This window comes from Pelophylax lessonae (assembly GCF_965119305.1).
Source record: "Pelophylax lessonae genome assembly, chromosome: 6".
NCBI lineage: Eukaryota > Metazoa > Chordata > Amphibia > Anura > Ranidae > Pelophylax > Pelophylax lessonae.
In genome coordinates this window covers 255,922,419-255,948,003 of record NC_138773.1, presented here as the reverse complement: position 1 = coordinate 255,948,003, position 25,585 = coordinate 255,922,419, and the positions used below count along the sequence as shown (strand labels likewise).

At 44.2% G+C, this 25,585-nt stretch overlaps 1 protein-coding gene across 1 annotated transcript in view; it reads left to right on the top strand.

Annotated features, from left to right (window-relative positions):
- TTC21B (tetratricopeptide repeat domain 21B) overlaps positions 1–25,585 on the top strand; it is a 146,495-nt gene that overhangs the window by 34,509 nt on the left and 86,401 nt on the right. The window contains exons 7-9 of the mRNA XM_082260063.1: positions 4,751–4,835; positions 7,486–7,584; positions 9,443–9,635. Coding sequence (XP_082116189.1) covers positions 4,751–4,835; positions 7,486–7,584; positions 9,443–9,635 — 377 coding nt within the window. The remainder of the gene's footprint in view (positions 1–4,750; positions 4,836–7,485; positions 7,585–9,442; positions 9,636–25,585) is intronic.

The window sequence follows — 25,585 nt, the reverse complement described above, 5'->3', positions numbered from 1 at the left end:
TATGGTGTACACACCATACGAAAATCATATAAAATTATTTGAACGAAAATGTTCGCCTGATTTTCTTATAGTGTGTATGAGCCTTTAGGCTGCATTCACACTATACTATTCCATTTTGTGAATGAGTTCAAAATGGTGTGATGTTTCGCTCATTTATTAAACGTGCAAAAAGTAAGTGTCATGCTTGTGGTGCCAGTCATTGTTAACCACTTAAGCCCCGGAAGATTTTACCCCCTTCCTGACCAGGGCCTATTTTGCGATTCAGCACTGCGTGATTTTAACAGACAATTGCGCGGTCGTGCGACGCTGTACCTAAACAAATTTGACGTCCTTTTTTTCCCACAAACAGAGCTTTCTTTTGGTGGTATTTGATCACCTGTGCGATTTTTTGATCATGCCCTATAAACAAAAAAAGAGCGTCAATTTTGCAAAAATAACAATATTTTTCACATTTTTTTATATGAAATTCCCCCCAAAAAAATGTAAAAATCAAAATTTTTTAACATTTTCAGCCAAATTGTTTTATGCTACATATGTTTGGTAAAAAAAATCGCAAAAAGCATATTTTGATTGGTTTGCGCAAAAGTTATTGCGTTTACTAACAAAGGTAAAGATTTTTGTCATTTTTGTTGTTTTTTTTTTTTTTTTAACGCGTAATGGCGGCGATCTGCGATTTTTTTTTTTTTTTTTTTTTTTGCGGTACTGCGACATTGCGGCGGACAGATCGGACCCTTGACTGACATTTTTGACACTTTTGGGGTTACCAGTGACATTTCTACAGTAATCAGTGCTATACATATGCACTGTTACTGTAAAATTACACTGGCAGTGAAGGGGTTAACTTTATTTGAGAGGGAGGGGCTGTGTGTGTCCCTAGGGGCGTGATTCTAACTGTGATTGGCTGTGGCTTGAGCTGTAGGAACAATGATCAACTGTCCTACATAGTAGAACTGTATGATCATTGTTTCTACACCGGGGAGAAGGACAGGCGGCTTGTTTACACTAGCCGCCTGCCTTTCTCCCTCTCCACCGACGATCGCTGAGTGACCGGCGGACATCGGGTCCGCCGGACACACGCGTGGGGGGGGTCCGTGACCGCGCGGGAGTGGGAGCGCGCCTCCGGCGGCGCGCGCCTGCTCCCCAGAGCCTCACAGGCTAGTGACGTACCCATACGTCACTTTGCCTGTGAGGGGCTGACCGCCGCAGTATATGTACTTGCGGCGGTCGGCAAGTGGTTAATGACAACCCAAAAGTGGCAAGCACTAATTTTTTCCACATGAAAAACACATTGTTAAAAAACATGCAAAGCTCAGAAAGGTACATGACAAGCTTGAAGCGTTTTGTTGCACATAGGGCAGCCTCTTGCTTCGCACATCACATTGTCAATGGGGCCCAAGAGCTCGTTCATTTTTGCAGAGACCTGCGCTTAGTGTGAGAATAACTAGATATCAGCCTTTTGTTTCTCACTTGGATGCATCTGTAAACCAAGCAGTTAAATCCTGCTATGCTGGGGCGGCTCGATGTCTGAAGTTAAATGTCTCTGTCATGTGTCATACACCCACATATAACGCACACAATATGTCATGAAATGTTCCATACTGGTAAGATGCTTTAAATTTGTAATGTGTGGTGGTGGTGTGAGAAGATCCCTATGCGAGGCTAAGGCCCTGTTCACACCTGAGCGTATTTCAGCTCTTAAAACGCTCATCTCTGAAGTCTCAAAACGCCCAATAAGCAAAATCCCATTCATTTCAATGGCCCCTGTTCACATATAACCATTTTGTCACCTGAAGCAAAATGCCTGAAGCTCAAAAAAGTATATGAGCTTCTTTTTTTGTAGATTACAAGCCTTTTTGTTAGATGTCAATGCCTGCCTTCAAACACCTGCAAAAAACGCCTAAAAACAATACACTCAGGTGTGGACAGAGCCCTAAGCTGAAGTCAAGGAGACAACCGTTAATCCAATGTCCTTTTTTTTTTTTTTTAAAGATTATTTGGATTTGAGTGCGTCTTTATATTAGATCCCAATAATGCCAAATGCAGCATTAGGGCTCTTTCACACGGTCCTCCTCCGTAGGCGGATCCATTCTACTCAGCGGGGATCGATCCGCCGATCCCTCCTGACCCGGCGGATGACAGCTCCGTCTCCACTTGCAGTGCGGAGAGGGAGGTGTCACAGCTCACGCTGCTCTCTATGGGGGATCGGATGAGAGATGACCGCATGTCCGCTCTAATCCGATCTGATCCCTCAACGGATGGAAAAATAGGGTTTCCATCCATCCAGTTTTCACGGACAGGAACGGATACGGATGGCAGCGGGTGTCAGCGGAGTTGTCTCCGCTGACATCCGCTGCCCCATAGAGCTGCATGGAGGATCCGATCAGATCCGCCTAAAAAACTGACAGGCGAATCTGATCGGATCGCCCGTGTGAAAGAGCCCTTACTCAGACTGGGAAGGAAAGCATTTCTGCATAGAAACCAATCAGCTTCCAGGTTTTATTGCTAAAGCATAATTGAACAAGCTGAGGGTAGAAGCTGATTGGTTTCTTTGCTGAAATGAGGCTGATTTTGTACTTTCTAGCTTTAGTAAATTAACCCTAATGTGTCCATGCAACCATAGACTATTACCAGAGTTTGAGCAGCAGCATTTAGAGGCAGAAGAAACGTGTTCAGGAGAGGAGAGTTTTGGCAGAAAAATGCTGGACAGGGCAATGAAATGAATAAACATCCAAGCATGCTGATAAATGTAGTACGCACACTTACCAGCGTGCAGCATTTTTCTGCTGCCAGGAGAATGGCATCTAGGGAACATCCAGTGCGCTGAGGCCTTAGATTAGGTTAAGGGGCTAGGGTGGGATAAAGTATGTGTTTTTCTTTTTCTTTCTTTTTAGCATTTTTTTAATCTTTTTTTTTTTTTTTTTTTTTTTTTTTTTATAAATTCTGAACTTGTTCTTTAAAAATTCCACTTCAGATATTGGTTAGATAATAGACTTGTTCTGATTTGCATTGTAAATTACAGGGAAATATTGGTTAGGTCATTATGTCATCCACACAAAAAGATTTGATTAAATCTTTCATTTTGCTTCGAATCACAGACCAGCCAGCTTCCTACTTTCACGGTGCACTTTGCACATATTTCCTCCATGTTAATCAAAAGACACAGACAGGCCTAGATTGTCAAAATTGTTCAAAGATGAAAAAGTGGCGTTCCATTCAGCAGCCATTCATTTATTAGAGTCTCTATAATAATGGGAAGAAGTGAATTTTGGAATCTGATTGGCTGTTGTGATAACAGTTGTCAGTATAGATTAATATTGTTTTATCACTTCTATACTACTCATATGTTAAAGACCCCTTTAACCCCTTCATGACCAATGTCCAAAGAAACTTCACACCCAAACCCAATTTTGCAACTTGACATGTGATAGTAAAACTGTACATATCCCAACTATTTAGTGTATCCAGGTGGAATATACCTTAGTTTTTGTCCAAGCCAGATGGGGCTTTCATTTGGTGGTAACTAGTAATGGAAATCCCCTGTTTTTGTTTTTTGGTGAAATTAAAACTGTCCCAAAATAATAAAAAATTGTTTTAAACCTTTAGATGTATATTTTTATGTCATTACCACTTAAAAAAAAAAAAAAAAAACAAAACAGCAAAATAAATTCTTACTCCTGATGGCAGTGATAGCACACGTGTGCGTTATTTATTCTTTGAACCTGTAGTGGGGCCAATTAACAATATTGACCACTGACACTGCCACATACACTAACTGAGACACTAACACTCATTAAACTAGATCAAGCCCTAAAATAGTTCTTCTTTTTTTCCAACAGAACTTGTGTGTGTGTGTGTGTACGTGTACAGACTTCTCTTGTATCTTTTCCTCCTCGCTAGAGGAGAAATCTATTGTTTCTCCTCTACACAGAGGAGCAACAACACTGCGGTGGACATTACGCGTTCAGTCACAGTAGTGATGATAACTGTGATTGGCTTTGTTTTCCCCCCTCCTGATCACCAATGGCTCGTCTCAGTGCTGGGAGCATGCAATCGAGCGTGCCTTCCAGCAACAGGACGCAGGAATACAATTGGACAGCTGGGGGAGATTCCTGCATTACATCGCTTTTGTGGATGCCGGAATCTGTGCGTTTTTTTTTTTTTTTCTTTTCAGCCCACTGGTACATGGGTTATATACCCAGCTTTTAGATCTACCAATGATTATGTGTGAGAGCATGACTAGATATAAAATGAGGGGCTTGTTTAGCTAGGATTTCTACTACATGGTGTTGGTAGATCTAAAAAGGAATGAACACAGATAGATTGCAAGGTCCAGCTTTACAATCAAAGTAAAAGTATGAGGGTATGGGCGGGCTGCAATGAGGGTGGGGGCATGCCAAAAAGGACAACTTGTCCCGAATGTACAGTTGTCCTTTAAACACCAGCTTGTCTCTAAGCCAACTGCAGCTTCACATACAGTAGATCAGATATTGAGAAGTAAATAGTAGAGCATGGAATCATCCAGCAAGAGGCTGCAGTGCTGCACAGAAAATCCCAGGTGCATTGCTGAAAGTAGACACATTGGATTTTTTTACGTAGGGGGATAGTATCCTTCAAGTATTGATTTGTACTTGTTGCCATGTGTTGATGTTTATGATTTGGTTATTTATATTGGTTATTAAATATGCTATAGATCCTGTCTGTGGAAGCTTGTGTAATATATGGGTACCATAATTCTTATTTCTTCACACAGGTTGCTGCAAAAGGATAATCATAATTTGGAGGCAATTAGGATTCTGGCTCTTCATTATCTGTGTAGAGAGGGAAATGTTCATGAGGCAAGTTTTTTTTTTCTTTTAAGTTGGCTTTGTTAAATTTAAAGGCTTAGTCCTGTACTGCTTTCCTGTTACATGTTACACTCATATTGAGGGTGTAACATGGTGCCAGGCTTCGCTCACACAGCCACGTCATTCATTCATAGAGATCTGTGAATGAATTTACTACAAGTCAAGTCTGCCAGCACAGCAGACAGACCTGTAGTTATCAGTGGAACACAATTGCAGTGAGCACCATATTTGTAGTCCATTGACACTTCCACCATGTCTCTAACTGAAAGCCTGTACTTTGGTACAGAAACAGAGTAAAGGGCTAGAAATCTTGAGATCCCCTACAGCTTACCTGACTGGGCTTCCCAACCCAGGTCTCTGTCATGCATTTTTTCTGTCCCCCACCCGCTCCCCTGCAAAGGCAGCAGAAGGGGGACAATATATGCTATTGGCCTGATGCTTTTTGCACTGCACAAATTATCCCGCTGTCGCATTCATGCATAAAAGCACAAATACCACCCACCTAAAAGCAATCATCTTCAACCCCAACCCCCTTATATTACAAATGCTCCCATCCCCAGCACAAATCTTTATTACTCTACCTCCCCCCAATTGTGTCCCAAGTGCAGTCTCCCATCCCTTAAACACACAGACCTCAGATACAGCATGGCAAATGGCAGTGTCATGTCTTCCTTCCTAGGCTTCTCCTCCTCTTGACCCATCAGAGCTGAGTAGGAGCCTGGGGGGAGCCAATTTCTAACCCTTTCTACAGGCAGCTGGCGGAAGAGATGCCGCTGCTGAAGGGGTATGGGATCGTGGCTCGGATACACCACTGGATGTCAGATTGGCACTTTGCAGAGGTTGTTTATCTGCCCCTTACCCACATTCCTTGCTGGGAGGAGATGGGGGCGAGTAAACAAACTATAAAGTTTGGATGTGACAGTGCTGATGCAAGAGCGCTACAATGACTGGGTGATGCTGGAAAAGAGAGAGAGCACGTCCCGCACCTCCACCCGGCTCTCTCCTCCTCTGGCTTCTCTCATCCAGTGTTAAGCTAACAGGAGTAGTGACAGCAGCATCACTACTCCTGTCAGCCTTGTAGTGGCAGAAACTCTCCTCCCCGTGCCCTTCTGCTTCCCCCTTGTCCCTGGCATCGCTCTGTGCCTCTGCCACCCCTGCTGCTGCCTGGATGATGATCCCTGCATAGACTGTACCTGCCCTAAGCATCTTGCTGATGAATGGCTACAGTTCGTCACTGTCACCGCTGGGTGCAGCCCCTCCCTCTGCCCTCAACACTGACTGAGGGAGCGAGGCAGACAGGCATATTTTCCATGTCGCTCTGGCATGGATAGGCAGGCTGGGGGCCTGAACTTTAAACTTATTGTCGGCAAATGTGGGCCCCTTTCGCACCGGAATTCTGCTACTGCCTCCTGGGCTCCACTGATGAAAGGATGGGGCCCTGGGAAATGTTACTTAATAATCGGTCAATCTAGGAGCTGCTCACAAGCTTTGAAAACTGCCGGCTCTCTACAATGGAACATAAAGCTGCCGTGCCCTCCCTGTACCCCTTTTCAGCAGCCCTGCATACAACTGGAGGAAGAGTCTGCGGAAGCCTGCCATTGAACCCGAGATTCACTGATTGAAGTTGCAAGGCTTTGCAGGATCATTTGCCAAAAAAATAAAAATAAAATAGCTGCACTTTTTTTTTTCTTCAAATATATGTGCATTTATTTAGTTATTTACAAAAGGTGAAATTGATTTGCAAGTAAAATGGTTATTCACTATTTGTTTATTGGCCTTCTATTAGGATCCAAGAGAATGGAAAAGGAAAGAAAAACGCTCTTGCTGTGCTCTGCCTTTAGAAAACCCCTAAAGCTCGCTATTCCTCTGTTATGATGGGATGTATCTTGCATTAAGGCTTTATTCACATATAGGCGTTTCGGATCAAAACTCTGTTTGCGCGTACCGCAAATAAAAGTGGGAGAAAGGCATTGGATGAAGAATTTCAGTAGGTCAATCAAATGATCACCGAGCACACTGACACGCTGAGTTGGGAATCTTTGTACTCTATATAGTTTAATAAAGCATCAGAAAATGTCCAAGACTCCATAACCTTTATTGATAAAATTAGTTCACAGTAAAAAAACAGACCAGCCAACGTGTTTTTGAGCCAAACATACTTCTTCAGGGCGTAGGTATTTTAATTGATGGGGCCCTTAGCATGGCATCTTCACCAAGAATGATTTATAATGGTTTTACAAAAATCTTCCATCTGTGCAACATAGAAATGTCCATAATGTGAGATTTTCTTTCACTTCCTGTGCCTGTGATGTCTCTAAAGGAAACAGGGCCGGGGGGATCAGTTGGCAAGCAATAGGAAAAGCTCTAACACTTTCCTAGTCTACTAAAAAAATGTTTACGTCTGTGTCCACTTGGGGAGTTTTCTGTCACATCCTAGTAAGTGGAAATGTCTCCAACAGCGTTAGAAGTGTCAATAAATATTTGATAGAGATTCTATCTCTTCCCCACTGGTTAAAAATAAAACAATGAGTTCTCTTGAGATGGGCTTTAAATGTCTATGTATGCAAAGAACGTATTATTATAATAATAGCTAACATAAAAGGGTCAGCTTTGTGTTTTTACTTTTTTTATTTTTTTGCAGGCAACAACAAAAATGGGGGAACTTATAAATGCTTTGGATCGCTTTGAACCCCACAATGCTCACCTCTATTACAATATGTCTTTAGCTTTTAGTAGAATGGTAAGATTTACATTTCTTACTTTCTGCTCAACCGGAATTGGTTTGTTGTGTCTTCATTTCAGTTTTAAAATTCTTGCTTATTGTACTGAATATTTACCCCTTAACACCACCTCCTGGCGGCCCTTTGAGTGTGTCTTCAAGTCCAGGAGGTGGTTGTATCAAGTCTTTGGCTCTCACACTAATCACAGGATCTGGAGCCCGTCCTGCTGGCTCCTGATTAGAGGCCTTGACTGAGAGCTGTTGGTGACAGCTCAGTTGTGCTGGAAGCGTGTGGCCTCAGTACACCCTTTCATGCCGCTGTAAACTCATATGTGCAGCAGCTGGGTGTTTAAAGCTCTCATTTGCTGCTGCATATATGCATTAAGCGATTGGCAAGAGGCTAAAGACGTACTCCTGCTCAATTTGCATAGCTTTCCTTGACTTGCCCTAGTAGACCTGAATTCTTTATAAATGTGTCCTTTTCCTATTTAAACACAGTCGATAGACATGTTTTACTTGCTGATTGCTTCTAAACTTTCATCCTGGCACTCATTCCTACATCTGGCTGGTACCTCTGCTTGCTGAATCCTTGCAATTATGAGGATCTTTTTTTTTTTTTAAATGCCAATTTAAGACACTGTCACTTTACCCTGAATAGACTTAAAGGAATAATCTCCAGCTGCTGATACTCCCCATCTCCATGCTTCCTTCCTCCTTCAACCCCTGTTCACATCGGCACAATTTGACATGTCAAATCACATGCCATGTTGCAGCCTATTGGTATGCCAAATCACAGCCTATTGCCCGCAACGGCACTGTCCCAAACAGTGCGACGCTGCACCAATTTACAAAAGTATTTCCTGCACTACTTTTGGCGACTTCGGGGGCGATTTCAATAGACATCTGTGCATGAACCCCGCACAGATGTCATTCAAATCGCCCCCCAACCCGCACTGAAATGCGGGTTTGAAATTGTGCGAGTTCAGAACTCGCACGATTTCAAACCCGAGTTCAGTGTGAACGAGGGCTCAGAGCTGGGAGTCTAAACCCTGTTGGAGTTTACCCAGGGTTAATGATGTCCTTCCCTTCCCTACATTACAGTGTTCAGGCCTGACAACTGGCTGCCCAGACAAGAGAGGAAGCCGAGGTGGTTGCCTTCTGCGCCATACTAGCTATTTCAGACAGAATAGGGAAGTGCTCCCAGTATATTTAGGACAAAGTGACAGTCGTCTGTTTAGGCCTGGTACCCCCCCCCCCCTTCACTGCCTTCTGTAGTTTTAATTGGGGAGACTTTGAACGTATGTGACCAAAAGCTACGGGTCTGCGCTAAAGCCACGTGAAAAGCTTTCTCTGTTTGACTGCAAGGATTATATAAAATGAACGGTATGGCTGATTTAAGTTTAGTTTTAGGGATTTATTCATAAAATATTTGCATTGCAATGCGCTCAGTGAAAGTGCATGCACCCCTCCGTCCTGTTCAAATAGGGCGAATAACTAATATTTTTGGGCTATTTCCTGTGCTGGTAAAATCTTTTTATTTATTTTTATAATGGAAAATACAATTTTTGACCTCGAGCTGGAACTAAGTATGAGGAAATTTCTATACTTAGTGCCATCTAGAGCCCAAATAAGGTAATTTCTATTTTAAATCAATGAAAAGCATTTGACCAGCACAGGAGATAGAAAAATAACAATTTTTTTTTTTTTTGCCCTATTAGCACACAACAATTGTACATACATTTTCCATGGGCGAATTGCTATGCAAATTTTTTGGAAGTAGTTCCTTCCTTGGAACCAGCTGTTTTTTCTTATTCTTTATCCGTTCACAAGGTGAGGAGACAGTAGATTAACACATGCAACCATTTATATTAACCCTTAGTGTGAACGTAACCAGCTCATCCTTCAACATGCCCAGACTTTGGTGGAACGTGCGGTTAGCTTGGCCCCTCATGAGGCCAGTTTTGCCACTGAACTTGGTTATCAGCTTGTTCTACAGAGTCGTATTAAGGAAGCTTTAAAATGGTACAAAACCGCAATGAATCTTGATGAGTCCAGTGTGTCTGCACTGACAGGTAAGACAATGCAGTATTCATTTTAAATGCTAAAAGTAGATTGATTTGTTAAAATAGCAACATGCTAGTGCACATTACCCTATATCAGGGGCTCTTAAAGTGTATATAAACATTTGTTCCCTTTTGGTCTGTTAACTATACAAATGGAAGCATTTTATTATATCTGTTTAAAAAGTGAAAATAAACCTGTTGATCTTGTCAGAAATGTAGAGTCCTGCGTCCTCTTCACACTCACGAAGTTATCTCAAGGAGGTTATTTATCACTCCTGGTACTTGCTATGGGCTACAGAACAATCTATCTTTATATTGTACAGATTTGAATACGGGAGTTGTTAAGTAGTTTGTCAAAAGATGCTGGACAGGGCTGATACCACCCAGTCCACACAAATGCTATGTGTCACCAACCAAATAAAGGACCTAAAAGCATTTGTGGAACATCAACGGGTATTTTTCTGTGTGCAGGTAGGGCACATGTGTACTGCATATGTTTTTGCCTTGACATGCACTGAAAGTAGAGCTGTAGGCAAACCTTTTTTCTTTATCGTACATCATGGGACACAGAGCAGCCATAATAATTACTATCTGGGTTATACGCCACCTATACAGTAGGTGAATGGACACTGGCAACCAAAAAGACAGGAAGTCCCCCTCTATCTAACCCCTCCCATACAGGAACTACCTCTGTTTTCTCGCCAGTGTGTTGTGCCAGGTGATGGTTATGGTTGGAGAAGTTCTCCATATTTTTAAAGAAGAAAAAAGATTATGCTACAATCACGGTTAAGATCTCTGGATCCAAGGGGATTTGCAATTAGATCCATCCAAAAGTGGAGGACCAAAAGGATGGTACCTGAGCCTCAGTTAAGGGAAATTAGGTATTGCCTGTAATGGGACCTTCTTGGGCACTGGACCCTGGGATCTGGACCCTTGGTAAGACTAACTCCAAAGACGTTCCGACAGGGTGCCCCCCAGGTCCAAGGGAGTGGCCCCAAAAATTAGGGGGATCCGGTCCTTGAAGGTGGACAAGTGACAAAACCCGCCGTGATGGACGAAGATTGGATTCTAGTTATAGGCAGAATACTGCAAGGGGAATGGTAAGTTCACTTATGATGCCCTGTTACCTTCTAATTTAACAGATACCAGGTGCCTTGTTTTATCTCTCCACTAAAGGCAGTATGTGTATTCAGCTGTGGCCTGCATACCCTGGATGCTTGGATTCCTTTTTCTGCTCTCAACCCCCCTGATGCTTGGCGGGCAGCGGTACTTTGTACATCCCACCCATGCATCCGCTTACCCTCTGTGGCTCAGTTTCAGGGAGCACCTTCAGTGGCCATCCCTGCGGGGGAGATCACGTGTGCGCGCAAGTTCAGCCTATTTACATGCAATAGTGTCTGCGTGGAGCCGGAAGGGGGCATGTCTGTGATGCGTTGGCGGAGGGGCGGAGATGGCGCAGCATTTGAGGAGTGTTCCCGGTGGCGTGAGCTTCTGTCAGAAGCTGGGTGGGACACAGAGCAGCTGCAGTTGGGTACGTGAGTCACTGTGGGTGGATGTTTACAGGCACTGACAGGTTCTGAAATTTAGGGATAATTGTGCTGTGTGTGATAAGCTGTTACAGCTTGGCACAAGCTTTGAGTACACTAAGTACCTCAAGTTTCCTTGTCTGGAGCATTATCCTCCCGGAAAAAGAGTGTGGGGGGGCACAGCAGGAAGGGGCACAAGTGTGCCGTCGTCAGGATTGGAAGATCCTAGTCGTGCACCCTCTGTGTTAACCTCCCCTGAGAGGCCAGGGGCGACTTGCGAATCTGAGCCATTATGGTTGTCAGGCATAGTAGCCACATCTAGTGCTTCTGTCTCAGCCTATGTCACCTAGGACGATTTGCCATCAGCTTTAGCTGGCCTTGAGGGAAAAATTGCTGGCATGATTGCTTCAGTGTCACAAGGAGGGAGGAAATGTGATGAGTACCCCTCACCTGAGACCCCTCCCCCCCCCGTTTTAGTTCATGATTGGGCAGAGGATGTGGAAGAAGTAGCTGTAAATGGCTTAGAAGAAGGCCAAGCAGAGGATTCCACTACTGGGGAGTCAGAGTCTGAGGAGCCATTCTCGGCCTCTCAATCCCAAAAATTGTCAATTGTATCTCACTAAAATGGTCCAGTCTGGGTTTAAATTGCCTCTTTTAGAGATTTCTTAAGTCTTTCCTCATTAGGCTTGTTACCCCCTCAAAATTCTCAGGCTTTTCCCTTACATTCGCTTTAAGAGCAGATAGTATATGCTGATTTGGATTATCCTGATAGGATTTTTATTCCTCCCAAAAGGTTTTATTTGTTGCATCCTATAGAGGAAACATTCACAAAAAAATGGAGTATGCCTACAGTGGATGCTGCTGTTTCTTCTGTAAACAGAAATTTACCCTGTCTGTAGATAATGCCCAGGTCTTTAAAGATCCAACTGATAAGACTTCTGCTCGACTTCGCTTGCGTTCCACCGGGGCGTACGTGACGAAAGCGGAAATTATGTTGTTGTGATAGACATGAAGGTATATCACAGCGACATAATTTCCAGTTTCGGCACATCCTCCCCGGTGGAAGGCAGGTGGAACACACACAGAAGTTGAATGGCGTTCCTATTGTTTTAGGCTCATTAAGTGGGTGCCACTTTGAGGCACAATCAAATGAAACCTATGGCATATAAATATCCTGTTGTGGATGAGAGACGCTAACTTCCTGATACCCAGCCCTGGACTGATTTGAAGGTTTTTGTTTTGATCTATATTGGAAAATACCTGAACATTGGTGAGCAAGGAATTTAAATTTAAAGCGGTATAGGTCCTGGTGGCCTGAAATTATCTGGTGAGTGGCTCATTCACATATAGGTGGCAGATCACGATTTATGAGCACGTTTACCTTAAGAAGAATTCTAAGCGCTTTAATCATGCAGTGATTGGAAGAAATACAGGAGATTATGGACAATTATTCATTTGATTTTGTTTATATCGTATATTATTGCACTTTTGGTACACTATGTGTGTTTGTAATAGCGCCTCACAATTACCGTATATCTTTCTTGTAAGGAATTTTTGATCTTACATCAAGATGGGGTAATTCTAAGTCCACACCCAGGGTTTTTTGCCCAAGGTGGTGTCCGCTTTTCATCTGAATCAGGACATTATACTGCCTGCCTTCTTTCCAAATCCTCAAGCAGTAGAGGAAAAGTTGTTACATTCTCTTGATGTAGTACGTGCATTTAAGGTCTATTTGAAGATGTCAGCTCAGGAAAGGGCAGGCAGCATCTAGGTCTATAATTTCTCATTGGATTTGCCAGGTCATTATCCAAGCATATGGTTCAAAGGGGAAGGTTCCACCTTTTCCAGTAAAGGCACATTCTACCAGATGAGTAGGTGCTTTTTGGGCAGTTCGTCATCAAGCTTCTGTTGCTCAGATTTGCAGGGCCGCTACTTGGTCTTCGGGACATACGTTCACTAGATTCTATCAGGTGGATGTTAGGACCTGGGTTTTTAGCCCGGTGTGCTGCAGGCAGCTATGTAGATCTTTTCAGTCTGATGGCAGTTTTTTCGTATTTAGTGTCCCCCTTACCTCAAGTGCTTTGCTTTGAGACGTCCCAGATAGTAATTATTATGGCTTCTCTGCGTCCCGTGATGTATGATAAAGATAATTGGATTTCTATTTTGTTCATTGACGGATACATAGCCATTTGGTTATACTGCCCCCTATGGAGTAGGACACTAGGCAGAAAAGAATTCTGGCTACACCCATGGGCAGTCCCAGAGGGTATACTCTCTCTCTCTCTGCTATAGCCTGCATTTTCTGCCTAGTCAGGAGTAAGTACCTAGTTTCTTGCTGGGATCTTTGCTCCTGGCAATTTTTTTTCTTTTAGGTAGAAATGTTTTCTCCTGGATTTTTCCTGTGAGATCTACAATCAACTGCCGGACTGGGCAACGGGCTGGGTAATCTAGATCCAGTGGTCACCCCAGTCTGGCCAGTGAGCACGCGCAGACCACAGCGAGTGCTAGGTCGGCTGCAACATAGCCCCACTGGATGGGGACTGGCCTGTGAGTTAAATGCCTCGCAAGGTCGCATACGCCCGGGTCTCGGCAAGAGTCGCAGTGTTCCTCCTGGCAGATAGCCCCCCATTTCAATGGAGAGGGGTTCTGTCTGGAGCGGTGTCTGGTTCCTGGTATGGTGAGTAGCTGCCCCCTCTCTCCCCCTGGAGGGTTTTGGGGTGGATGTGGGCCCCTCCTTGGAACGGTTCCCCTCCTTCCTGCAGGCACCCCTCCTTGCTGAGTCCCTCACCCCCCCATCCTCCACATACACTGGGGCTGTTTGGTTGGTCTGGCCACTGTACCTGGTGGGGGATCCTGCCAGGGCCCCCCATCCTGCCTGGATCTGTCCTTGAGGCCTGGTCTCCCTCCTGGGTCCCTGTATGCCTCGTGGTGCCGCGCCAGGCTGCAATTTTGTTGCAGCCTTTGTATTTCTATGGCCATGTTTGTGTAGTCTGCCGCCCATTTTGCTGTGGTTTGCCATTGAAAATAGCACCGACCATGACACTGGAGCCCTGTGAGCGGCGATTTTGGCAGTGGGAGCCCCTCCTCATCTCTTGGTGCTGACTCCTGGGTCTTTTTACTTCCTGATCGCCGCATGTGTAGTGCATTAATCTGGTGGCTGCAGGCACTTGTTTCTGTGGGTGGGTCTGGTGGGGTCATCTCCCTCTCTGCTGAGAATCGCTTGGTGCTTTGTGGCTGGCAACCGGGTGGTGCTGCCAGCGCGGTGGGGATTGTCCCTTAGCTGTGTTTTACACCTTTTGTGGGGTCCCCCTGGTGACTCATGGAGTCTTTAGAGCACTTTTCCCCACCTGATCCCCTCTCTAAAGCTGTGGATCCCTCCGGGTCCCAACCATCCATCCATGCACTGACGGCCGTCCTGGAGTCTCTTCTGTCCCATGTGGAGGGGGCTTTCGGGTGATGGGTTGACAAAAAGTGCCCCCTGCCTTCCCCTGCCTCATCTGTCTCATCACATCCTGAATCTGATTCGGCCCCCGCGGACGTGGGTCACTCTGCTGGGTCTGCAACCACATGCCTGCAATCCTCTGATAGTGAGGATGATTCCTCCACGTCTGTGACCGTGCACGAAAAGGCGCTGGTGGATGCACTGATTGTATCTGTGCGTGAGACCCTAAAGATGGAGGATGCAACTAATGCTGCGACAGAGGCGCAGGTACCCTTTGGCAAGCCGTCCAGAGCGGCAAAGGTGTTTCTTTTCCCTGCCTATTTGGACAGAGTTGTCGCTAAAGAGTGGGGACGACCAAAGCGTTCCTGTGGGGCTCATAAGCGCTTTACTAGGCATTACTCCTTATGAGGAGTCCCTTCTTAAGAAGTCGACTGTGCCACCGGTGGTAGACCCTCCGGTTTCCAGATTAAACAAGGCAACCAGAATTCTGATTAAAGAGTCCCCGGCTTTTAAGGATCTGGCTAACCGGAAGGCGGAGGCTGTGGCCCACAATATGTACACTCTGGCTGGTTCGCCAATGAAGCCGGTATTCACCATTACCCTAGTTTCGCAAACTCTGACTACGCTCCGTGACCTGGAGGGGGTACCGCTCCTGCCTGCCTTTGCGGAGCTGGTGGACCAGCTGGTCCATGGACTGCAGTTTATCTGTGATGCCTCTTTGGATGCGGCTCCCCTCATAGCTCGCCTCTCTGTTTTAGCAGTGGTCCTTCTGCGTGTCTTTTGGCTCAAGTGCTAGTCTACGGATCAGACTTCAAAAAAGGCCTTGACTGAACTTCTTTTCCAAGGAGATCGGCTGTTTGGAGCTACCCTGGATGAAATCATTAAAGGTCTCACGGGGGGGGGGGAGAGTACTTTTCTTCTGCAGGCTACTAAGGGCAAGGAACCTTCCTTCTCAGCTCATTAGAAGTTTTTTCGTCCCTCAGGGTCAACTGACAAGTACTTGAAGCCTTTCAGGGCCTCTTCAGGAGGATCCAAACAAACCTGGTCTGGCAAGCTGTTATTGGGCTTCTCCAGACCAATGGCCAAGGCTTCTTCAGCGTGAAGGTGCGTCCTCACCCGTAATGGGGGGGGGGGCGTTTTCGCTGGTTTCTGGATCCGTGGACTTACCTAATGCAAGACAAGTGGGTCCACGAAGTCATTCGGTCTGGCTACAAGATCAATTTTCGCTCTTGTCACCCGGCAAGGTTGTTTCCTTCCAACTTGCGCCTGTCCCTAGACCGCTTACAGGGTCTGTTTGCGGTGGTACAAGACCGGTTCCTTCAAGGGGTGATTGTCCCGGTTCCGACTTTGGAACAATTTCAGGGTTTTACTCAAACCTCTTCACAGTCCCCAGGAAGGAAGGCAAAGTGTGTCCGATCCTGGACTTCAAGGCACTGAACTGTTTTGTGCGGGAACAGAAATGGTGGTGGCATCCCTGTGTCAGGGAGATTTCCTCGCCTCTATTGATATCAAGGGTGCTGTGACGAACTGGGACGTTCGCCACGGGCTACTGGAGGTGTGTGGAGGCCAGACTCCTGCCCACGGACTATGGGCCCTGGCTTGTAGGGGAGTGCACCTCTTAGTGTGGGTATATGCTGGAGGACCATGGGAGTAGTGTTACTTTGGACTCAAATCCATGTCACCCCAAGATACAGACTCTGAGACTAAGATCCATGTTACAGGCCTAAAGCTGCCTGTTACAACAGAGGACTTCTCCACACAATGAGAGACTAAAGAGATGCTAACGACGTCAAACTCAGCTATTATCTACTGTGGGGATGTGTTTTTGGGGCTTGGTGTTTGTTGAGTTAATTATGATAATGTCTCCTATTGTTAATTATGATGTCTCCTCATTCACCTATTGTCTCTTTCCAGATGGCCAAGGTATGTTAACTATGTTCTGTATACAATTGCATTTGCATATGATAATGAAATCAAACACATGAGACTGTATATATTGGAAGTGAGTTGTTGAATAACGTGTCTTTTGTTTTACCCTTCATCAAGCTTAGGCTGATGTTTGGGGGGAATTGAGGGACCGAAGACAGAAATACTTGGTCCAAGTATTAGGGGTCTGTTACAGATGCCTACCTTCACATTCCAATATGTGCCAGTCACCAGCGTTTTCTCCGCTTTGCTGTGGGAGAGGAGCATTTTTAGTCTGATGTGTTACCCTTTGGCCCCGCCTCTGCTCCTCAGGTCTTCACAAAAGTGTTAGCCCCGGGGCTAGCTTTGCCATGCCAATTGGAGATTGCGGTACTGGGCTACCTGGACGATCTCCTTCCATGAGCGGAGTCTCCCTCTGCTCTGGTGGAAAACCTAGAGATCACAATACGAACTCTGCGGGAGTTTGGCTGGATTCTGAATTTTCTGAAGTCTGCTGTGGCTCTGTCCACAAAGCTGGACTATTTGGGCCTGACACTGGACTCTTGCATGCGGGTGCTTGGCCTGATGGTGTCTACCTTCGAGGCAGTTCAGTTTGCACAGTTCCATACGAGGCCCTGCAAAGGGAGATTCTGACCAACAGGACAAGACTCTGCAGTCTCTGGGCAATCCGATCCGGCTGAGTCTGGGAACGAGGGAGTCCCTGATATTGTGGCTTTGTTCTCTGCACTTTGGCTTAGAAAATCCTTCCTCCCCTTGTATTGGACAGTGGTCACCACGGATGTCAGCCTGTCCGGCTGGGGAAGCAACCTCAGCAAGCATTCTGCTCAGGGGATCTGGACACTGGAAGAGACTACAGATCAATGTCCTGGGAACTCTGAGCGATCAGACTGTGTCTGGATCATTGCAGGAATTGTCTTCAGGGTTGTCCAGTGCACATTCAATCAGACAATGCCATGGCCGTGGCTTATGTCAATCACCAAGGGGGCACAAGAAGTGTCCTGGCAGCTCTGGAGGTAGCCAGCATTCTAAGGTGGGCAGAACAGTTCGTTCCAGCCCTCTCCGCCGTACACATTCCTGGGGTGGAAAAGGCAGGCGGACTACCTCAGTCGGCAGGCATTGGACCAAAGGGAGTAGTCCCTTTATCCGGAGGTGTTTCATCAGCTGTGTCTCCTGTGGGGCACCCCGAGGTGGATCTGTTGGCATCTTGGCTCAACCGAAAGTTAGTTTGTACCCAGTTACATTATGTAACACCCAGGAAAGAATCCAGGCCTTTTTTAAAGCAATCTAGTGAGCTAGCCAGAACCACCTCTGGAGGGAGTCCTTTTCCACATTTTCACAGCTCCTTTGGTGAAGAAACCTTTCTGTATTTGAAGACTAAATCTGTTTTCCTCTAGACGTAAAGAGTGCCCCCTTGTCCTCTGTGTTGACTTTAAAGTGAATAACTCAACACCAAGTTCACTATATGGACCCCTTATGTATTTATACATGTTGATCATATCCACCATAATCTCTTCTTCTCTAGAGAGAATAAATTCAGCTCCTCTAATTTTTTCTCATAGCTGAGCTCCTCCATGCCTCTTATCGGTTTGGTTGCCCTTTTCTGCACTTTCTCCAGTTCCCTGATATCCTTTTTAAGAACTAGTGCCCAAAACTGAACTGCATATTCCAGATGAGGTCTTGCTAATGATTTGTACAGGGGCAAAATGATATATCTCTCTCTGGAGTCCATGCCTCTGTTAATACACGAAAGGACTTTGCTTGCTTTGGAAACGCAGCTTGGCATTGCATGCTATTATTAAGCTTAGGATCAACCAGAACACCCAGATCCTTCTCTGCTATGGATTCCCCCAGTTCTACTCCCCTAGTATGTATGGTGCATGCAAATTCTTAGCTCCCCATGTGCATAACTTTACATTTATCAACAATAAACCTCATTTGCCACATAGTTGCCCAATGAAACCGTGCATTGAAGTCAGCTTGTAAATTGGAGACCTCCTGTAAGGAAGTTATTCCACTGCAAAGCTTGGTGTCATCTGCAAAGACTGAAAAGGTACTTTTAATTCCAGACCCTATATCACTTATAAAGATATTAAAAAGTAAGGGTCCCAACACTGATCCTTGGGGTTCACCACTGATAACCTTAGACCATTCACAGTAAGAATCATTAACCACTACTCTCTGAATTCTATATTTTAGCCAATTTTCTATCCATTTGCAAACTTATCTTAACAAGCCTGTAGACTCTACCTTACACATTAGCCGTGTGTGGCGAACTGTGTCAAACGCTTTTGCAGAATCCAGGTATACTACATCCATAGCCACCCCTCTGTCCACGGTTTTACTTACCACCACATAAAAAGAAATCAGGTTTGTTTGACAACTTCTGTCTTTCATGAATCCATGCTGTCTGTTGCTTAAAATATTTTTTTCCAGCAAGAACTCATCTATGTGGTCTTTTATTAAACTCTCCAGTATTTTCCTGACTATAAAAATTAAACTAACGGGTCTATAGTTACTTGGCAAAGACTTTGATCCCTTTTTAAATATAGGCACTACATTGGCCCTACTCCAATCCAGTGGTACTATTCCAGTCCTTAACAAATCCCTAAAAATTAGAATCAAAGGCTTTGAAATTACAGCGCTCAATTGATTTAGGATGTGTGGATGCCATCTGGTCCAGGCGCTTTATCCACCCTTATTCTGTCTAAATGTTTCTGGACCATATCACTTTTGAGCCATTGTGGATCATTTGGGGCTGTGTCAATACCATCCTCAGTATGATCATAAGCTCCCCCAGGCTCCTTTGTATACACAGAGCGGAAGAAAGTATTTAATACATTTGCCTTCTCTTTGTCCCCAGTCACCCACTCCTGATTATTTTGTAAAGGGCATATATGCTCAGACCTAACCTTTTTACTATTAAAATATTTGAAGAATTTTTGGGGGTTTGTCCTACTATGTTTTGCAATCTGTCGTTCATTTGGAATTTTTGCATCCTTGATTTCCTTTTTACATATTCTGTTATATTCTTTTTAACATCTAAACAATGATAGTGTTCCTTCATTTTTATATTTTTAAAAAGCTCTTTTCTTATTTATAGCTTTTTTTAACTTTGGCTGTGAGCCACATGGGTTTTATTTTTAGCCTTTTAAACTTATTGCCCATGGGAATATACTTTGCAGTGAGTTTGTATACAGTCTTTTTGAAAAATTCCCATTTGAACAATTTTCCCATTAGACTTCTACACAGGCTCGAGGAAGAAGGGATTCCCATCATCTTAGTGGCTCCGGACTGGCCTAGTCGGGCTTGGTATGCCGATCTAATGCAGCTGGCTTCCTCCCAAGAACTGATTTTCCATCCTGCTTTACAGCCGCTGGCTTTGACGACTTGGCTGTTGAATGCCAGATGTTAAAGGATAGGGGTTTATCTGAATCACTGAGTCCTACACTGTCCAAAGCTAGGAAATCTACTTCTAGGAAGATCTACCATCGTACGTGGAAGACGTACATTGCGTTGTGTGAGTTGCTTGGGGTTCACCCTCGCTCCTTCTCGGTGGCTTGGATCTTAAGGGGGGGGGGTTGAACAGAAGTTAGCCTTGAGTACCATCAAAGGCCAGGTGTCGGCTTTGGCGGTCTTCTTTCAATGACCTTTGGCCACACACTCCCTGGTGCGTACCTTTCTTTAGGGTGTCCATTTGGTCCCTTCAGTGCTGGCGCCGCCTTGGGATCTCAATTTGGTGCTTTCAGCCCTACAGAACCCTCCCTTTGAAAATATTCGGGAGATTCCCCTGCTTACGCTGTCCCAGAAGGTTGTATTTATTTCTATACAAATCACAAATACACAAGCTAGCTACCAACATGACCATTCAGGGTTAGGTATATGTACTATTGTTCACCTGTATTCTCTCGTTGTCATGGAAGATATGTCAGCACAGTGTCAGGGTATAAGGCACCATTATGGAGGCTGATGTGAGGTCTGATGTCAGGACTTGGAACACATGCTTGTGGCACTGTTGCTCTCAGAGCCAAAGGGGGCAGTTCCGATGGCCACCAGCAGGTGTCTCCCAGAAACCAGTGGATCTCAGTAATTAGGCTCCACCTGATACTGGCTTCTGGTAACGTACAGTGCCTTAAAGTATTCATACCCCTTGAAATTTTCCACATTTTATGTTACAGCCAAAAGCGTAAATGTATTTTATTGGGATTTTATGTGGCTGACCAACAAAAAGTGGCACATAATTGTGAAGTAAAAAGAAAATGATAAATGGTTTTCACATTTTTTTTTACAAATAAATATGTGAAAAGTGTGGCATGCATTTGTATTCAGTACCCCTTACTCTGATACCCCTAACCAAAATCTAGTGGAACCAATTGCCTTCAGAAGTCACCTAATTGGTAAATAGAGTCCACCTGTGTGTAATTTAATCTCCGTATAAATACAGCTGTTCTGTAAAGCCCTCAGAGGTTTGTTAGAGAACCCTGGTGAACAAACAGCATCATGAAGGCCAAGAAACACACCAGACAGATCAGGGATAAAGTTGTGTTGAAGTCTAAAGCAGGGTTAGGTTATAAAAAAAACATCCCAAGCTTTGAACATGTCATAGAGCACTGTTTAATCCATCATCCAAAAATAGAAAGAATATGGCACAACTGCAAACCTACCAAGACATGGACGTCCACCTGAACTGACAGGCCAGGCAAGTAGAGCATTATTCAGAGAAGCAGCCAAGAGGCCCTTGGTAACTCTGGAGGAGCTGCAGAGATCCACAGCTCAGGTGGGAGAATCTGTCCACAGGACAACTGTTAGTCGTGCACTCCACAAATCTGCCTTTTATGGAAGAGTGGCAATAAGAAAGCCATTGTTGAAAGAAAGCCATAAGAAGTCCCATTTGCAGTTTGCGAGATGCCATGTGGGGGACACAGCAAACATGTGGGAGAAGGGTTGCTCTGGTCAGATGAAACCAAAATTGAATATTTTAGCCTAAAAGCAAAACTCTATGTGTGGCAGAAAACTAAAACTGCACATCACCCTGAACACACCATCCCCATCATGAAACGTGGTGGCAGCATTATGTTGTGGGGATGTTTTTCTTCAGCAGGGACAGGGAAGCTGGTCAGAGTTGATGGGAAGATGGATGGAGCCAAATACAGGGCAATCTTAGAAGAAAACCTGTTAGAGTCTGCAAAAGACTTAAGACTGCGGTGGAGGTTCGGAATGGCCCAATCAAAGTCCAGACCTATCCAATTGAGAATCTGTGGCAAGACTTAAAAATTTCTGTTCACAGTTGCTCTCCATCCAGTCTACAGAGCTTGAGCTCTTTTGCAAAGAAGAATGGGCAAAAAATTCACTCTCTAAATGTGCAAAGCTGGTAGAGACATACCCAAAAAGACTTGCAGCTGTAATTGCAGCGAAAAGGGGGTTTCTACAAAGCATTGACTCAGGGGGGCTGAATACAAATCCACACCACACTTTTAACATATTTATTTGTAAAAATAGATTTAAAACCGTTTATCATTTTGTTTCCACTTCACAATTATCTGCCACTTTGTGTTGGTCTATCAAATACAGGTGCATCTCAAAAAATTAGAATATCATCAAAAAGTTAATTTATTTCACTTATTCAATTCAAAAGTGAAACTCCTATATTTTTTATAGATGTGTTACACAGTGACATACAATATTTCAAGCATTTCTTTTTTTTAATTTTGATGATTATGGCTTACAGCTGGTAAAAACCCAAAATTCAGTATCTCAGAATTTTTTTTTTTATATTCCATAAGACCAATAAAAATAGGATTTTAATACAGAAGTGTTGGCTTACTGAAAAGTACAGTGCCTTGCGAAAGTATTCGGCCCCCTTGAACTTTGCAACCTTTTGCCACATTTCAGGCCTCAAACATAAAGATATAAAACTGTAATTTTTTGTGAAGAATCAACAAGTGGGACACAATCATGAAGTGGAACGAAATTTATTGGATATTTCAAACTTTTTTAACAAATAAAAAACTGAAAAATTGGGCGTGCAAAATTATTCCGCCCCCTTAAGTTAATACTTTGTAGCGCCACCTTTTGCTGCGATTACAGCTGTAAGTCGCTTGGGGTATGTCTCTATCAGTTCTGCACATCGAGAGACTGACATTTTTGCCCATTCCTCCTTGCAAAACAGCTCGAGCTCCGTGAGGTTGGATGGAGAGCATTTGTGAACAGCAGTTTTCAATTCTTTCCACAGATTCTCGATTGGTTTCAGGTCTGGACTTTGACTTGGCCATTCTAACACCTGGATATGTTTATTTGTGAACCATTCCATTGTAGATTTTGCTTTATGTTTTGGATCATTGTCTTGTTGGAAGACAAATCTCCGTCCCAGTCTCAGGTCTTTTGCAGACTCCATCAGGTTTTCTTCCAGAATGGTCCTGTATTTGGCTTCATCCACCTTCCCATCAATTTTAACCATCTTCCTTTCCCTGCTGAAGAAAAGCAGGCCCAAACCATGATGCTGCCACCACCATGTTTGACAGTGGGGATGGTGTGTTCAGGGTGATGAGCTGTGTTGCTTTTACGCCAAACATAACGTTTTGCATTGTTGCCAAAAAATGTGATTTTGGTTTCATCTGACCAGAGCTAATTCTTCCACATGTTTGGTGTGTCTCCCAGGTGGCTTGTGGCAAACTTTAAACGACACATTTTAAGGATATCTTTAAGAAATGGCTTTCTTCTTGCCACTCTTCCATAAAGGCCAGATTTGTGCAGTATACGACTGATTGTTGTCCTATGGACAGAGTCTCCCACCTCAGCTGTAGATCTCTGCAGTTCATCCAGAGTGATCATGGGCCTCTTGGCTGCATCTCTGATCAGTCTTCTCCTTGTATGAGCTGAAAGTTTAGAGGGACGGCTAGGTCTTCGTAGATTTGCAGTGGTCTGATACTCCTTCCATTTCAATATTATCCCTTGCACAGTGCTCCTTGGGATGTTTAAAGCTTGGGAAATCTTTTTGTATCCAAATCCGGCTTTAAACTTCTCCACAACAGTATCTCGGACTTGCCTGGTGTGTTCCTTGTTCTTCATGATGCTCTCGGAGACTTGATTACACACAGGTGGATTCTATTTATCATCATTAGTCATTTAGGTCAACATTGGATCATTCAGAGATCCTCACTGAACTTCTGGAGAGAGTTTGCTACACTGAAAGTAAAGGAGCTGAATAATTTTGCTCGCCCAATTTTTCTGTTTTTTTTATTTGTTAAAAAAGTTTGAAATTTCCAATAAATTTTGTTCCACTTCATGATTGTGTCCCACTTGTTTTTGATTCTTCACAAAAAAATATTTTTTTTTATCTTTATGTTTGAAGCCTGAAATGTGGCAAAAGGTTGCAAAATTCAAGGGGGCCAAATTCTTTGGCAAGGCATTGTATGTCTATGTACAGTTTATGCACCATGCCAATACTTGTTCGGGGCTTCTTTTGCATGAATTACTGCATCAATGCGGTGTGGCATGGAGGCGATCAGCCTGTGGCACTGCTGAGGTGTTATGGAAGCCCAGGTTTGATAGTGGCTTTCAGCTCGTCAGCATTGTTGGGTCTGGCGTCTCTCGTCTTCCTCTTGACAATACCCCACAGATTCTTTATGGGGTTTTGGTCAGGCAAGTTTGCTTGCCAAACACAATGATACCATAATCATTAAACCAGGTATTGGTACTTTTGACAGAGTGGGCAGGTGCCAAGTCCTGCAGGAAAATTAAATCAGCATCTCCATAAAGCTGGTCAGCAGAGGGAAGCATGAAGTGCTCTAGAATTTCCTGGTAGAGGGCTGCGCTGACTTTGGACTTGATAAAACACAGTGGACCAACACAAGCATATGACATGGCTCCCCAAATCATCACTGACTGTGGAAACTTCACACTGGACCTCATACAACTTGGATTCTGTTTCTCTCCACTCTTCCTCCAGACTCTGGGATCTTGCTTTCCAAATGAAATGCAAAATTTTCCACAGTTAGTGATAATATGGGGAGCCATTTTTATTAACCGCATTGGGAGCCAATGGCGCACCACTACTGTTTCAGCCAATAAGGAGGGGAACCCTGGACAGTACAGGCTCTCATCGCTGGATCTAGATTGGGGGTCAGGTAAGTATTAGGGAGACTCAGAGGGGCTGATGTTCACAGAAGATTTTTTAGATAAAAAAAACCTTCTGCCTTTAGAGCCACTTTAACACTTTAATTACTGCTTTCATTGTACCAGTGCTGGAGGTATTTTACAGCCTATTGGAACCACTGGACGTCTGACTGAGCTTTTATGGCAGGAAGGCTGTAAAGAAATTATATACCTTAGAGCTAAACCCAAGGCAAAAACAAAGTTTACAGATGTAATACATATATTGGAGCTGCTTTATCTGCCAAAAGGATTTGTTCTTTGGGTTATCCAATTTATACAGCTCTACCGCACAGCACAGTCTGCAGGCCCAAGGATCTGATTTTTCTCAGCTGCGGTTGAGTAATACACACTAATCTTATCCCTCCTTCAACCTGTGACTGGACAGCAAATTGAAATCGTGACCCTGTCATGATTTCAGAGATCCAAAGTTACAGTCCTGGCTGTAATAAAATCTAAAAAAATGTGCCAATCAGCATCTTTGTTGAAGGGGCACTGAAATATAATCATAAACTGATATGCCACCTACTGAGTTTATTGCTAGAGGTCTAAGCTGACCCTTAAGCTGCCCCCCAGCGTGCCTTAAGCTGCCCACCAGCGTGCTGAACAAAAAAATTATCAGATTCCCCCATCCACACATTCTATAGGGGAATCCTTCCCGCTGTGGTATTGTCAGAATACAGTGATCAGTGTTGCTGGCTCTAGCTGGCACCACTTATCGTTGAGGAAAAACCCAACAGTCTGGTTGCACACAAATCGCTTAATAGACTGACTTATGTACAACCAGCCTGCCCATACATGGACCGAAATTCGGCCAGTCCCTGCAGAACTGATCAAATTTCGATCCATGTATAGCCAGCTTCAGACTTGCATTAAAATATAACTAAAGGCAAAACATTTTGAGTGGGAAAGGATTA